Source organism: Sinocyclocheilus anshuiensis, unplaced genomic scaffold (genome assembly GCF_001515605.1).
Source record: "Sinocyclocheilus anshuiensis isolate Anshui unplaced genomic scaffold, SAMN03320099.WGS_v1.1 scaffold997, whole genome shotgun sequence".
NCBI lineage: Eukaryota > Metazoa > Chordata > Actinopteri > Cypriniformes > Cyprinidae > Sinocyclocheilus > Sinocyclocheilus anshuiensis.
In genome coordinates, this window is record NW_015555715.1 from 3,268,898 (window position 1) to 3,283,163 (window position 14,266).

The 14,266-nt window shown below is 36.0% G+C and overlaps 2 protein-coding genes across 2 annotated transcripts in view; one reads left to right on the top strand and one right to left on the bottom strand.

Annotated features, from left to right (window-relative positions):
* Window positions 1-2,556, bottom strand: part of LOC107672177 (cortactin-binding protein 2-like) — a 51,380-nt gene extending 48,824 nt beyond the window's left edge. Inside the window, exon 1 of the mRNA XM_016465270.1 lies at window positions 2,491-2,556. Coding sequence (XP_016320756.1) covers window positions 2,491-2,556 — 66 coding nt within the window. The remainder of the gene's footprint in view (window positions 1-2,490) is intronic.
* A 4,747-nt stretch (window positions 2,557-7,303) lies between these two features.
* The window catches only part of LOC107672178 (tetratricopeptide repeat protein 23-like), a 13,632-nt gene continuing 6,669 nt past the window's right edge, over window positions 7,304-14,266 (top strand). Inside the window, exons 1-6 of the mRNA XM_016465271.1 lie at window positions 7,304-7,525; window positions 7,835-8,006; window positions 8,280-8,403; window positions 8,623-8,764; window positions 9,008-9,133; window positions 13,764-13,935. Coding sequence (XP_016320757.1) covers window positions 7,452-7,525; window positions 7,835-8,006; window positions 8,280-8,403; window positions 8,623-8,764; window positions 9,008-9,133; window positions 13,764-13,935 — 810 coding nt within the window. The 5' untranslated portion in view covers window positions 7,304-7,451. The remainder of the gene's footprint in view (window positions 7,526-7,834; window positions 8,007-8,279; window positions 8,404-8,622; window positions 8,765-9,007; window positions 9,134-13,763; window positions 13,936-14,266) is intronic.

Genomic DNA, 14,266 nt, shown 5'->3' on the forward strand with positions numbered 1-14,266 from the left:
ATGTGGAAAATAATGTGTTTTTTTAACCTTAAACCGCATAAACACATTTCATTACACCAAATACACAAAATAATGTTATTTTTAGCAACATCATATGACCCCTTTAAATATATCTTTGGCCCCTAAACCTGTGGAATTATTTAAATGTTTCCACACAAACAATAGTTGTTGTTCTACACTGTTGTTCATTTGATATGTGTTTTCAAGTTCATGTCTGATATACTGGTGATTTTAATTTGATCAGTAATGGGCAAATAAATATCAGTTTACGATACATTGGTTCATCTCCACCAGTAAATCTTAATGGAAAGATAAATGATAAATCTTCATCTTTAAAACAAATACTGCATCTAACGGGGCCTACTTTTCACCTTAAAAAATCCAAAGAACTATTAATAAAACAACTCATGAATTATACAGCCTTATAAAACCATTATTTAAATTATAATACCCTACACATTTGTTATAATATATATGTTATAATAGTTGGTTTTAGTTCTATGTTTTTATTCTTTTTTCCCCCATAAGATAATGAATAACTAAACAGCAGTGATGCACTTAGTTGAAGGCAATACAGTACAATACAGTACAGTATAATTAAATTAGTAGTATGCAATGAAATATCCAGAAAAATATTTAACATCACATAGCAAAAAAAAAAAAAAAAAGACAAAGACAAAGAGCTTTTGACAAAAAACAAAAAAACAAAAAGTATCACTTGTTCTTGATACCTGGAGGACTATGTAATTGAATAGAATTGAACAGACAGTCAGAAAAAGATATAATTAGATCGAATACATATTCACCTACTATGGAAGTTACATTAGCCCAATCAAAATGTCTTAGATTTTTCACATCGTTAGGGCTGTAACTAAGAGCAGTAGCTCTAGTGACCTTTCCACAAATGATGTGCTTCATTAGGAGGTCTACCTTGTCAAAGACCAACTTCTAATGTTCCATTCCATATATTGTATGTAAGAACTCTAATGAGTGAGTCTTGTTGAAATTGACTAACTGGCACATGTGACTGATCTCTGTGTAACGAGAAATTAGAGAGTAGTGGCTGGTTAATCAAATTGTGTCCAGTTTTTCAGGTGCGATCCTAACTGCAACACTGATCGTAGCATAGACATAGAATCTTCTTCAGAAACTGGTAAACAACTCCTGCACCTTAACATACAGATGTCAGAGTACAATATAACTACTGTATGATTTATTCTTGAAGAATATATTCTCGCATAATGAGACTTGCAACCCCAGTCAATGGTGGGAATCCACAGATAAAGCAATACTGAGAATGCTGAGGTCGAAGAAAAAAAAGGCAATACTGGTCAGCGGGAGATGCTGTTGCCCAGGCCTTGCACAATGCTTTCTCGAATGCAATGCTGAGCCATTGAAGCAATTATTTTCTCAAGCCAGATTGTGTATGGATGGGGTCAGACCACTTCAGCACACTTGATAAACAAAACTCTCCCCCTATTAAACTATTCATGGACCTTACATACCTCTGTAAGGGTATGTAGCCCTTGAGAAAGGTGTCTGGGTAAATGTACAAGACAGAGATTTATGACTTCACACCACTGGCCAATGGGCAGAGCTGAAAACTGCGCACCTGCTCAACCCAACTCTAAATGTAAGGGGGCATCGAGCAGTTAAAGCAGCTCAGATCGGTTGGGTGACACAGTACTCTGAACTATGCCAGCTGAGTCACTAAAATTCAGACCGATTTAGAAACTATGTCTGACATATATATTTGTATATGTGTGTGTGTGTGTTTATATATATATAAATATATATATTTTATATATATGTATTTTTTACATATGGTAAAAAATGTAGAGCCTGAATGCACTGTAAGTCGCTTTGGATAAAAGCGTCTGCTAAATGCATAAATTATTATTATTCATTATTATTATATACACACACACACACATACATACTGTATATTTTATTTGACGTATAATTTTAAGAATACAATATCAATAGCAATAATAACTATATATATGCACATATATATGATTATTAAAGATTCTAAATATTATTGCATTACATTAAACATGCTAAAAATCAGTTGATAATAATACCTTGATTTCAATTATCATGGTATTTCGAAACGTGACAACAGATAGCACCTATTATAAACGCGACTGTTAAATATTCAATATTTGGAAGGTAACCAGCTTCTAGGCTTACCATATTAAATCGTGCGCAGCTGCACATTAAAGATACAATAAGAAAAAATAATCTGGCACTTTATAAAGGATACAATAGGAAATCTTAATGTCAAATTCTAACAAAGTATTCCCCCCAAAATCTTTCAGTCTCCTCCATATACAGACGGACCACCGTAACACATTCACTGATAGTTATGATCACAGCACTGGACGATTCCTATTCTATTAACTCCATTCATTCCCTGTCATAATTAACATTCGCGGTAATCATCGTTGCGGCTGACAAGATGTCATTTTATGCTTAAATGTATCTCACCGCCTCGACGCTTCCATGGCCAGTGGTTACCAGTGTTTGTAGCGGAGGTGGCTGCGAAACATTCATCTGTAAGAATTTGCTATATGGCTGGCTATGGTATTCAGAAGTGATGTTTTGTCTGTCATGCAAATTAATTTAAAAAGATAAATGGTAAGATAAGACACAAATCTTACTACTCAAACTAAAGACCGCCCTTTACTGTAAGACACTGCATGCAGATCAATACATTTGAGAGCAAGGAGAACCTCTGAGGAAACTGGAGGGCTCTATAGCATCTCTCCCGGGGTATTATTGATTTTTTAAGAGTGGTAAGTGGGGTTCATCCATATATGTTGAAAACTTGTCATCAGAATGCGTGAAATTCAATTATTGTTGCATTCTAATAATGTATTCCTTATTTAAGAAAATGTCATATATATATACAGTATAAAATAACGCATTCGGCACTGATTTAACTATCACACTGCTGCAAATAAAATCGCAGAGAGCCAATAATTCATCTTCCAGCTGTAGATAAGTAAAGTAGGGCTGTGGATGTACGCTGAGGACGAGATTTTGAGGGGGAGCAGGTTGTGCAGCTCAGTCCAGATGTAAACCTGAAAAGAGGTGTGAACCTACAGCCTTTGAGGGAGTGACATGAACGCGATCCTATTTTTGCACTGCTCGGGTTAACCTCTCTGTCGCCAGTGGATTTTGTATTTGAAGACGTGGTAAAGATGAAGGTGATGAATGGAGCTTAATGTTATGAGATGCCTTTGATTCATAGACATCAGGGCTCTACGCTTACTTTTCTTGTTAGGAGCGCTTGTGCTCCTAATTTAAAAAATTTAGGAGCACGGTCAAAAATTTAGGAACACCTTCTAATCAGTAATTAAAATTTCTGATAAAAAAATGTACCTTCCCATTACGAGGTGATATTTGACTCCTTAAAGTGATTTACAGGGAATTTTGTTTTTACCTTTGTAATGGCATCCATTTTTCTAACTTTATTAAAAGTATGTCATATTTTATGTCAAATTAAAAATATATATATTTATAAGCTTTTTAACATTTCTAATTAAAACAACAGAATAAAAACAAGTAGAATAAGAATAAGTTACCAATAAAATGAAATCAGTATTTGTGCTACAGAGTTGGCACAGAAGAACTTGTAGGTGTATTTTCAGACGTTTAATGAGGCTCAGAGGTGGCATGAGTGCAATTAAATTCATAAATTCATGTTGAGGTTAATGTTTTAAATATACAATTTTGAATATAGAAATATTAAATGATTTAAATAACAGAAAAGACATTTTAAAAATTAAACTAAAACTGCCAGCAGGTGGCGGCAAATCACTGATTTTATCACTGAATCATTCATTCAATTGATTCGTTCGAACGGCTGATTCATTCAGGAACCAAGTACGTGACTGTCTTTATGAATGGGTAATTGAATCATTGACTCACTAGATTCATTTAAAAACGCAGTTCATTCATAAACGAATCACCGCTGTGTTTGAATGGAGATGCGCAGCGGCTCAGCTGTTACTTTGTTTGAAACTATTTTCGTTGACGAAATAGAGCAAAATAAGGCAATTGTGTTGTTGTCAGACAATATAAGTCACTTAATATTAACTTCTTGTTTAATGAACTGTTGTATTAAATCAATATCACATTTGCAAACTCCCTTAATAATCATTAAAAGCTGTCACTCATCTTAGCTCATCGCGATCTCACAAAACTCCATTATAATCGAAGAAGCTCTTGCTTACACTGCACAATGAATATCTTATTTACACCCTGTCAACACTTTGTTATAACGAGAGGATACGTCTGTGATACATTACTCAACCGCTGCAGAAACACGTAAGTACGTTAGAACCTTTGAAGCTCCCCCAGAGCAAACAGGCATATGCTGATCGGGTCAGTCGCACAGGTGCTCCTAAATATTATTTCATAGTCGCACGCAGTAGTTTTCAAATGGTCGCACTGTAGAGCCCTGAGACATGCATAAAAATGCCGTCCAAAATGTTGGCGCAATGTTTGGATCCCTCTAGAACTATGTAACAAATTCCAAGGGAGAAAACAATACTAAACAGCTAGACCTTTTCGTATAAAACGTTAAAATGGGATGGAAAGGAAACTGGTGGCTAATCCCCACTTGAATAGAGCAAATTTGATTATATTAGTGTTTGTGTGGGGCATGTGAACACTAATGTAAAGCAGATTGCACTTCATTATAGCCTAACTTTACACAGATGAGGAGAGAAAACAACAGCAAACAATTCAAAATGATAAAGGGAATGATGATGAAATGAATGCCTCTCTGAGTTTGCCACACATATCTTTTGCTTAGAAAATCAGTCATTACTTGAACACACACAGCAGGTCAAAGCATCTGTGGGTATTAAAATCATGACAGGGCACAATGTTCAAATTTAGGCAAGATATAAAATATAAAGTTATTATTATTATTATTTAAAAAGACGGACACATTTTCTGCTCTAAAATTTAGGAGCACGGTCAAAAATTTAGGAACACCTTCTAATCAGTAATTAAAATTTCTGATAAAAAAATGTACCTTCCCATTACGAGGTGATATTTGACTCCTTAAAGTGATTTATAATAATCATTAAAAGCTGTCACTCATCTTAGCTCATCGCGATCTCACAAAACTCCATTATAATCGAAGAAGCTCTTGCTTACACTGCACAATGAATATCTTATTTACACCCTGTCAACACTTTGTTATAACGAGAGGATACGTCTGTGATACATTACTCAACCGCTGCAGAAACACGTAAGTACGTTAGAACCTTTGAAGCTCCCCCAGACCAAACAGGAAACTCCCTTAATAATCATTAAAAGCTGTCACTCATCTTAGCTCATCGCGATCTCACAAAACTCCATTATAATCGAAGAAGCTCTTGCTTACACTGCACAATGAATATCTTATTTACACCCTGTCAACACTTTGTTATAACGAGAGGATACGTCTGTGATACATTACTCAACCGCTGCAGAAACACGTAAGTACGTTAGAACCTTTGAAGCTCCCCCAGAGCAAACAGGCATATGCTGATCGGGTCAGTCGCACAGGTGCTCCTAAATATTATTTCATAGTCGCACGCAGTAGTTTTCAAATGGTCGCACTGTAGAGCCCTGAGACATGCATAAAAATGCCGTCCAAAATGTTGGCGCAATGTTTGGATCCCTCTAGAACTATGTAACAAATTCCAAGGGAGAAAACAATACTAAACAGCTAGACCTTTTCGTATAAAACGTTAAAATGGGATGGAAAGGAAACTGGTGGCTAATCCCCACTTGAATAGAGCAAATTTGATTATATTAGTGTTTGTGTGGGGCATGTGAACACTAATGTAAAGCAGATTGCACTTCATTATAGCCTAACTTTACACAGATGAGGAGAGAAAACAACAGCAAACAATTCAAAATGATAAAGGGAATGATGATGAAATGAATGCCTCTCTGAGTTTGCCACACATATCTTTTGCTTAGAAAATCAGTCATTACTTGAACACACACAGCAGGTCAAAGCATCTGTGGGTATTAAAATCATGACAGGGCACAATGTTCAAATTTAGGCAAGATATAAAATATAAAGTTATTATTATTATTATTTAAAAAGACGGACACATTTTCTGCTCTCCCACGTCTCTTGCTTGTGTCAGATAGATAGATAGATAGATAGATTAATAAATGTACAGAAAGGAGAAAGTACTCTTTGGAATGTAATCGACTCTTTTAGTTGCCATTTGTTCTGTTCATACTTATCTCATTGAAGGCCAGTATAGGGGTCATTTCATTTCATTTCATTTTTTTTTTTTTTATATATATTTAGCTAGGACCAAATGGTTTTGACATTACTGCGTTCTCCATTGCACCCCCTTTACCTCATTCCATGTACTAAATTACACTAAATTGGAATTTTTGTTTTTGCATACTTTGCATGTAACACTTTAAGCCGTTTAAGCAAATGCAACAGATTTGATATTTAATGTTAGACTGGCTTCCATAATCATACCAGATTAATTGCTCACAGTCCTTGAAGGCTTCAGTCCTGAATAAAAAATTAAGTGGTATCAAACTCTTAAGACTACTGAATGCTACTCACAGAAAGTAATTTGATTCCTTCGCTGCTTGGTGTTATTGGTTTCGTAAGTATGAATACCGGCCCATAATGCACTGCATTCCGTCAGCTACTCACAACATAATGTGGGCTTATTATCCTAATGTGAGTATTCATGAATAGATTTATGAGTAACCATTTATGATAGATACACTTGGCAATGGCTCATATAGCTCATATAGCCTAGTGGGGCCTTAGTTTATTATGAGGAACACAATCCCATCAAAATCAATTGATTTAACCTGTAATTATATCCTCAAAATAAAATCTGCTACAGACATGAACGTGCAATTATTTATATATTTTTCTCTTATATATTTTCACAATAGAAAAAAAAATGTGTAACTATGGTCAGAATGCACTGTCCCTCACAGGTTGGCAGCCCCTCAGTTGACAGCTTTTTTATAACAAATAAAAAATAAAAAAAAACATTGACTATAAGTTATTGACTAGATGCTATAAATGCATTACACACATGTGCATACATTGGATAATTTTGTAAAATTTATTAATGGCAAAGTTCAATTCAGTTGTACTGAAATAACGAGAAAAGAAACAGCATGGATCGATTTAACGTTAAAATGCAATATTATATTAATTAATGCAGTCTTGAGAGTCACATGACTCACCCATGTGTGGGAATCAACCAATTACAGCGTTTGTTTGGGTTTTCGTGATATTCGTTACTCGGTTGCACACAGCTCTACCTTCCATGGTTCCTGAAAAGACCATAACAGTCTTAAGAGAGTTCTTGTTAGGAGAACTAATTATTACCACCAGCTGTCAGCTTATGAATTGACGGTTGAGTTTTTTTTTTGCCTTCGCCATTAAAATGAGTCTGGCACCGCACAGCGCATCGTTTCGCGCATCACAGCAGAGCTGTTCTGTGGCTGCGCTCGATGAATCGTATGTATCCATCTTCATGTCGCTGTTAAAGATGTAGTTCATCCAAAAAGAAGAACACTGTCATCATTTACTCACCTTCATGTTGTTTAAAATCTTGACTTTATTTCTTGAGTGGAGCACAAAAGGAGATGTTAGCAGAATGTTAGGGGCTGACAGTCTCTCAGCAACCATTCACGTTCAGTGCATCTTGCCATGCAAAGAAAGTGTGATGTTTCTCAAAACATATTCAATTACAGTATCTGCCCAGAACTGCTGTCTAGGTAGCCAATTCACTCTTTTGAGACACAAACGAGCTCGGAACGTTTACAGATTCACCAGCTTCAACATGAGCAGCAGTGCCAGTTCAGGAGAATCCCTGCAGGAAACAGATTCAACAATCATCTCACAGAAAGCAGATGTGAAGAATTACAGTATGATGACTCCTGCAGAGAAACTATCGCTTTGTGAGAGACGGGCTCAGTCTTTGGCTGATAGCGAAGAGGTGCACATGGAATAATCTTATACCCAGAAATACATGACTCAGACTCTAATGTTATTCTCTCCTACTGATTTATGTAACCTTATTAGTGCACCAACATTTCAGTATGATCCATTATGAATTACATAAAGCTCCCTAGGCATGTTTTTATTCTCCAGTACAGAACCAAAGGTCTGGTTTAAAAAAAACAGCTAGACACATACAAATCATTATATTCATTGTATGTTTTGTTTCATTTCTCTAGTTTAAAGTTTTATGCTTGTTCAACCTTTGCAGTATGACCCCTGTATCCAAGAGCTTGTGCGTTGCCTGGCACTGAGCAGACTGGTTTATGGAAATGAGCATTTTGCAGTGGCTCAAGCTCAGTCAAGACTGGTTAAAGCTTACTTGCAATACAAAGGTAAAATTGTTCATTATTTAATGCGTTTCAAGAGATAGAAGTAATGTACAATGAGCAATAATGAGAATAATGAACAGTGAGCTTGTTACTATTGAAAAATAAACCCTTCATCGACTGTGCATCATGCATATGGATTTATTAGGCAGTCATATAATGTAAACATATAAAAATGTAACACATTAATTACCTCCTAACAATCTATGACCTCATATTTCCCAGGTTGGGCACATCAGGCACAAGAACATGCATCAAAAGCACATGAAGTACTCCGTTCCAGTCAGCAGGAGGAGAGAATGAGCTACCTCAACTGCTTCCTTACCGTACATCAGACTCTTGGAAGTGCCTCTCTACTGCTTGGAAAATATCCTTGTTTACATAAGCATCTAATGCAATCATATTCAAACAGTTAATTTTTAAGTGCATCTTAAGTGTTCAAATCATTTATAGAAGCACTATATATTTTTCTGTTTATGACATTATTAAACTTAGCAAAGTAGTAAAATTTGATAATTCATCATACAAACCTTGTTGTTTCAGATGATGGAATAATGATCATCATTCATTAATATGTTAATCATATGTTAATTCACTTAACCATGTGAACTTTAGCAGAGGCCGAATCAAGCTCTCAGAAGGCAGAGATAGTCATGGGAGATATTGTAGCACAAAAAGCCATGGGGAAGGAGGACAGAGTGGAAATTGAGTATGAAATATTTACAAATTTAGCAAGGTACGGGACCATTTTATTCTCAATTGTTAATCTCAACTGTTAAATGGGGAAGTCGTGGCCTAATGGTTAGAGAGTCAGACTTGTAACCCAAGGGTTGTGGGTTCGAGTCTCGTACCGCAGGAATTGTAGGTGGGGGGAGTGAATGTACAGCTGACTATAATGACATAGCTGGACTAACAAGAGATATAGTCTAACATTAGATGGCTACTGTATGAATTACTGCCCCTCTTTGTCTTTCTTTTAAATACAACCCTGAATAAATGTTTAGGTCTGGGACTAAGAGGAAAGAGATTCATTTTGTAATTACCCTTAGAAACATCTCAATCTATTTTCCCATTCTTCTTATTGCATAATAAACACATGCACTTATTTAAAGGCTTAAAATATGATGTGGCAACCAAGTCCACATTGATATCCACACAAAGCACTACGGTGAATCACATGCTGTGGTCTATTTATTTCTTTTGACTTGTGCCGTTTCAAATATCAGGTTCAGGTTTAAATCCATGTTTTTCCTGGCATCACTCCGAGTTGACACTGATGCACTTGTAAGTAAGATAACACTTTCATATATGCATCAGAATTTGTTGTTATGCTACATTTAGATATTGTTCTCTTTTTTTTTTTTTTGGAGGGGCCAAGCAAAATAATGATTATATGAACCTCTGGAATTTCATTAGGACCGCAAGCTAATATCAGCAGTATAAAGGATCTTTTTCACCACAAGGTGGTGCTCCTCATCCACAAAAAAAATCCTAACAGCATTACAATAGAGTTGAAGCTTTATGATAAATTTCACAAATTTCCCTGTTTCTTGACAAAAAGAAACAGAAGCGTTTTTTGTTCTGTATAATCATATCTTAAGAGTGCCTGTAAAGCTAGCACATATAATCTTTCCACACTACTCTTTCCAGTTTGGTCACATTTAGTGCAGAGCAGAAAAGCATCTCTATAAATTTTTGCATCAATTTATTAAACATACATAAAGCAAAGGGTTTATTATTCAGAAATCATTAAGACATTTTTTTTATTTGGGACATTTTTGGCTTGAGTTTGTATGTGACAGCATTATTCAAAGATTTTTTGTTTCCCAGGGGTAATCCTCCCACAGGAGGACTTGATTAACTTGCTCAAAAGCTTGTATTGATCCTAGTGTTTATTATGGCTGGTCTAACCAGGCTTGACTGTGACAATGAACGACTGTGGTTTGTCTGTCGGCTGTGTTTATGTTGTGAGTGCAGAGTGACATTAGAACTCTCAGGGCCATCTCAGGTTTTATTATTGCTGCTCTTTGTTATGTAAGTAAGGGCATCTGTGCTAGAGAATATAAATTGTTATACAGTAAAGCTAATTAATTATATTAATAAATAATATTGTATTTATAATATTATGTAGGGAAATTTGAGCATTGGTAATTATTTGCTACCCTTAGCAGATTGTGTTTTCATCGGTTTGTCAGCTGGTTTTGTTAGTCCCAGAAGAATGTGCGTATGTGAGTCGTGATGAAAGCTTCTAATTCTTCTGCCTTTGACTGTAAAACTACTGTTGACATATTTGAAATGAGTGAGCCTGCGCTATCAACACATACCTCCACAAAACCCAGAAACAATGACACAAGCTTCCAGCTTTTTCATCCGGATGGAGGCCATGAGCGAATGGACATCAGAGTCAGCATATCACTATCATACTGACATGATTCTCCACAAATATTTCCATCAGCCCTTGTTGAACATGTGCTGGTTGGGTTTTTTGGCCTTGACAGAATTCAGAAGTGAAGTGTACGTTTCCTTGTGTCTTTTCACACTCTAAGCCTGTGAGCAAACAAAGCTTAAAAGGTCAAGGGTTTCATTTTTGCTATGTTAAATCATCCATCCACTTAACATCCACTTGATGGCTGATAGAATATCTAGGTCTTGATGAAAATTGCTTTAAAAGGATAGTTCACTGTGTATTACTTTCTTCTGCAGAACACAAAAGAAGATACACTAAAAAAAGTTGACCTAACTTAAAAAAGTTTACTCAACTAATAACTAACAACTTCTAAAATATATTTTTTGAAATACTTTTGTTGACTCAATGAATAAGAAGCAGTCTATTGAATTTAAAAAATCTTCTTAAGGCAATTAAAGATTGTTTACCATTTAGCAATTATTTTTGCAACTTGGATTTTTTTACAGTGTATTTTGCAGAAACAGAACTGTTTTTGCCCAAATAACAAAAGTGAAAGGGGTCCAAAATATTAACATTAATTGTATGGATGAAACATATTTTTCAAAACATTTATTTCGTCATGCAGGTTTGGGACAACACGAGGGTGAGTAAATAATGTCACAATTTTCATTTTTGAGTGAACTATCCCTTTAAATCACTGCTCTGTGGTTACTTTGGTAATGGTATAAATTAAGTTGAGCTAAACTTAGCTGGAGACTAAACTTGGAGTGCTGTTGTGCCAGTATGAAGTAATCTAAGTGTTTATTTTCATTTTTTTAAAGGCGACGATGTCTTTTCTGTTGCTCTGTGTCTCTATTTATCCCTAATATTGCCTGGCACTGCTCTCTATCAGGCCTGAAATCTTTCATACACAGTCTACGTCAGTATAGGTCTGTTAACAATTACTAAGCAGAAGGCTTGGGGACTACTTGGCAGTTCATGTAAAACTCCCTAATTGCATTATGCCCCTGCACAACGGACATTAAATCAGATTTATTATATCTCTCCTCCCACTGAGGATGCCTGAGAGGATGGCTGGTATTACGCTGGCACTGCGTGGCATAATACAGGATGTTTAGGTTTGTGTACCCAGGCAGCACGGCAATAGAGTTGGTCCCGCTGGCACTAAAAGGAAACCCAGAGTCTGGAATTTCTGATGCAGCCTTGAAAAATTGCCAGGGTGTCACGTTGCACACACACACAAGGGACGAGGAGACGCTGGAGAATATGTGCTCCAGCGTGCACATGAGAAAACCTTGGTGGAGTCGTGCTTAAAATCTTTGCCATTTCGCAAATGTCGCCCTTGAGTGTTTTTCCCCTGATTGCAGTAAATCCAATTGGACATTCAGATTAAGAGCTTTTTGATTTCATTTGAATAAAATGTATGTTCCAATCCTAAAATATACACCAAAGATTGAAGATAAGACGTGTTTACAGCTCCATCATCATCAAATTATGCAGATACGCATGAATACTTACAAATGATGTGTAATGTCAACCATCTATGTTAAAAATCCACTTGCTATTTCAGAGGTGCATTGTGGGAATCCACTAATCAAGCTTTAACCTTGTTTGTGATGTAAGATTTTTTACTAGCTTTATATTTATGGGGCAAGGATGCTGCATGAGCAGGCCACTCCCTCTGAGATGGGAAATTGAGTTAGGGATCCATTAGAGTGGATGAATCTGGAAGGACTCAAGGCTTTTAACAAGATGGATTGGTGAAGCATGGGATCTCCCTGTGGTGATGCATGTCTCCATAAAGAGTAGTGCTACACACCTGCACACATCAGAGAGTAGCATCTCGGTATAGTTATGGACATGTGTGGGATCTAAAATTCTGAGACCAAATTGAAAATCTGTTTTAGAATTTTAGAAACTTTTAGAATTTTAAACTATTTAAAACAATATGAAGTAACAAGTTTTTTTTTTTTTTTATTAAAATGAATTACTTTTATTCAGCAAGGATGCATTAAATTGATCAAAAGTGACATTAAAAAGACAAAAGATTATTTCAAATAATTCTGACTTTTGACTTTATATTCATCAAAGAATCCAGGAAAAAAATGATCAGTTTCCACAAACATTTAAACAGCACAACTTTTTCAACTGATAATAAGAAATGTTTGTTCGAGCCCCAAATCAGCATATTAGAATGATTTCTGAAAGATAATGTGACACTGAAGACTGGAGTAATGGCTGCTGAAAATTCAGCTTTGTTATCACAGGAATAAGTTACATTTTAAAATGTTAAAATGCAAAACAGTTCTTCTAAATTGTATTAATATTTCACACTATTAATGTTTTTACTTCATTTTTGATCAATTAAATGCAGCCTTTGGTGAGTGTAAGAGACTTCTTTTAAAAACATTTACAGACCCCAGACTTTTAAATAGTTTTGTTTAAAATATAAAAAAAAAACTGACTTGAACTGAATACTTTTTATAGAACAGCATTGGACTCTTCTGTATTTCATTTCTTCACAGATAGCAGACAGCAGTGAGTCTGTGCATTGTTCAGGAGTGAGACTAGATGCCTCAAGGCTGATATTGAGAGAGGAGAATTACAACTAATAAAGACATGAGCTCTTGTGTATTGAGTTCAGAGCTGCAGGGCATGTTTGGATTTGCTGCACTTCTCATCTTAATAAAAGAAACGAAGGCTCATTGAAGGTCCAGAGCTGGTGCCACCGTTCTATGCGATACACAGCAGTTCTTCCTGTTTTTAACCAGTTCGCATGAACAGGCTTTTCTCGACCTTCTTCCTTTCATTGTTCTGGCATTTTTGCTCATGCCTGGCATTACAAATGAGCCATTCTTATTGATGGCATGCATAAGTGAGGTCAACAGTGTGCTGTATGTGACATTGTGTATTGATTTTATGACATATGACATCTTTGTGTCTGTTTTGTATTCTATAGGGTGTACCAGCGGCAGGGAAAGCCTGAGAAGGCCCTCAGTCAGTGTGAAAGAGCCTTGGAGCTGCTTCAGGAAGGAGCTCAGCTCAGTCGGATCTGCTGTGTTTACAGAAACATGGCGGCCATTGAACAGGCACAGGGACATCTGGATAGAGCCATTGAGCATCTCCTACTGGTAAACACCGCAGGGATTATTCCTGTCCTTCAGAGAATTACACTCTACTGAACTCAAATTAGATGAGTAACCTAATGCAGAGGTGTCAAACCCATTTAATCATCACCTTAATCCTGCTTTAATCAACAATATTGGGGTAATCAAGGAAGCATATGTAATTTGCTAATTTCATCCATCGGGGCCTTTGGATTTTTGCCCATTTAGAGCATTTGTGGGGCCAGGCACTGATATGACACTGAGACTTTTATGCACAATATATGGCCCTGCTCTATTCCGCTTTGTGGCTGAGTTACTATATATATATATATATATATATATATATATATATATA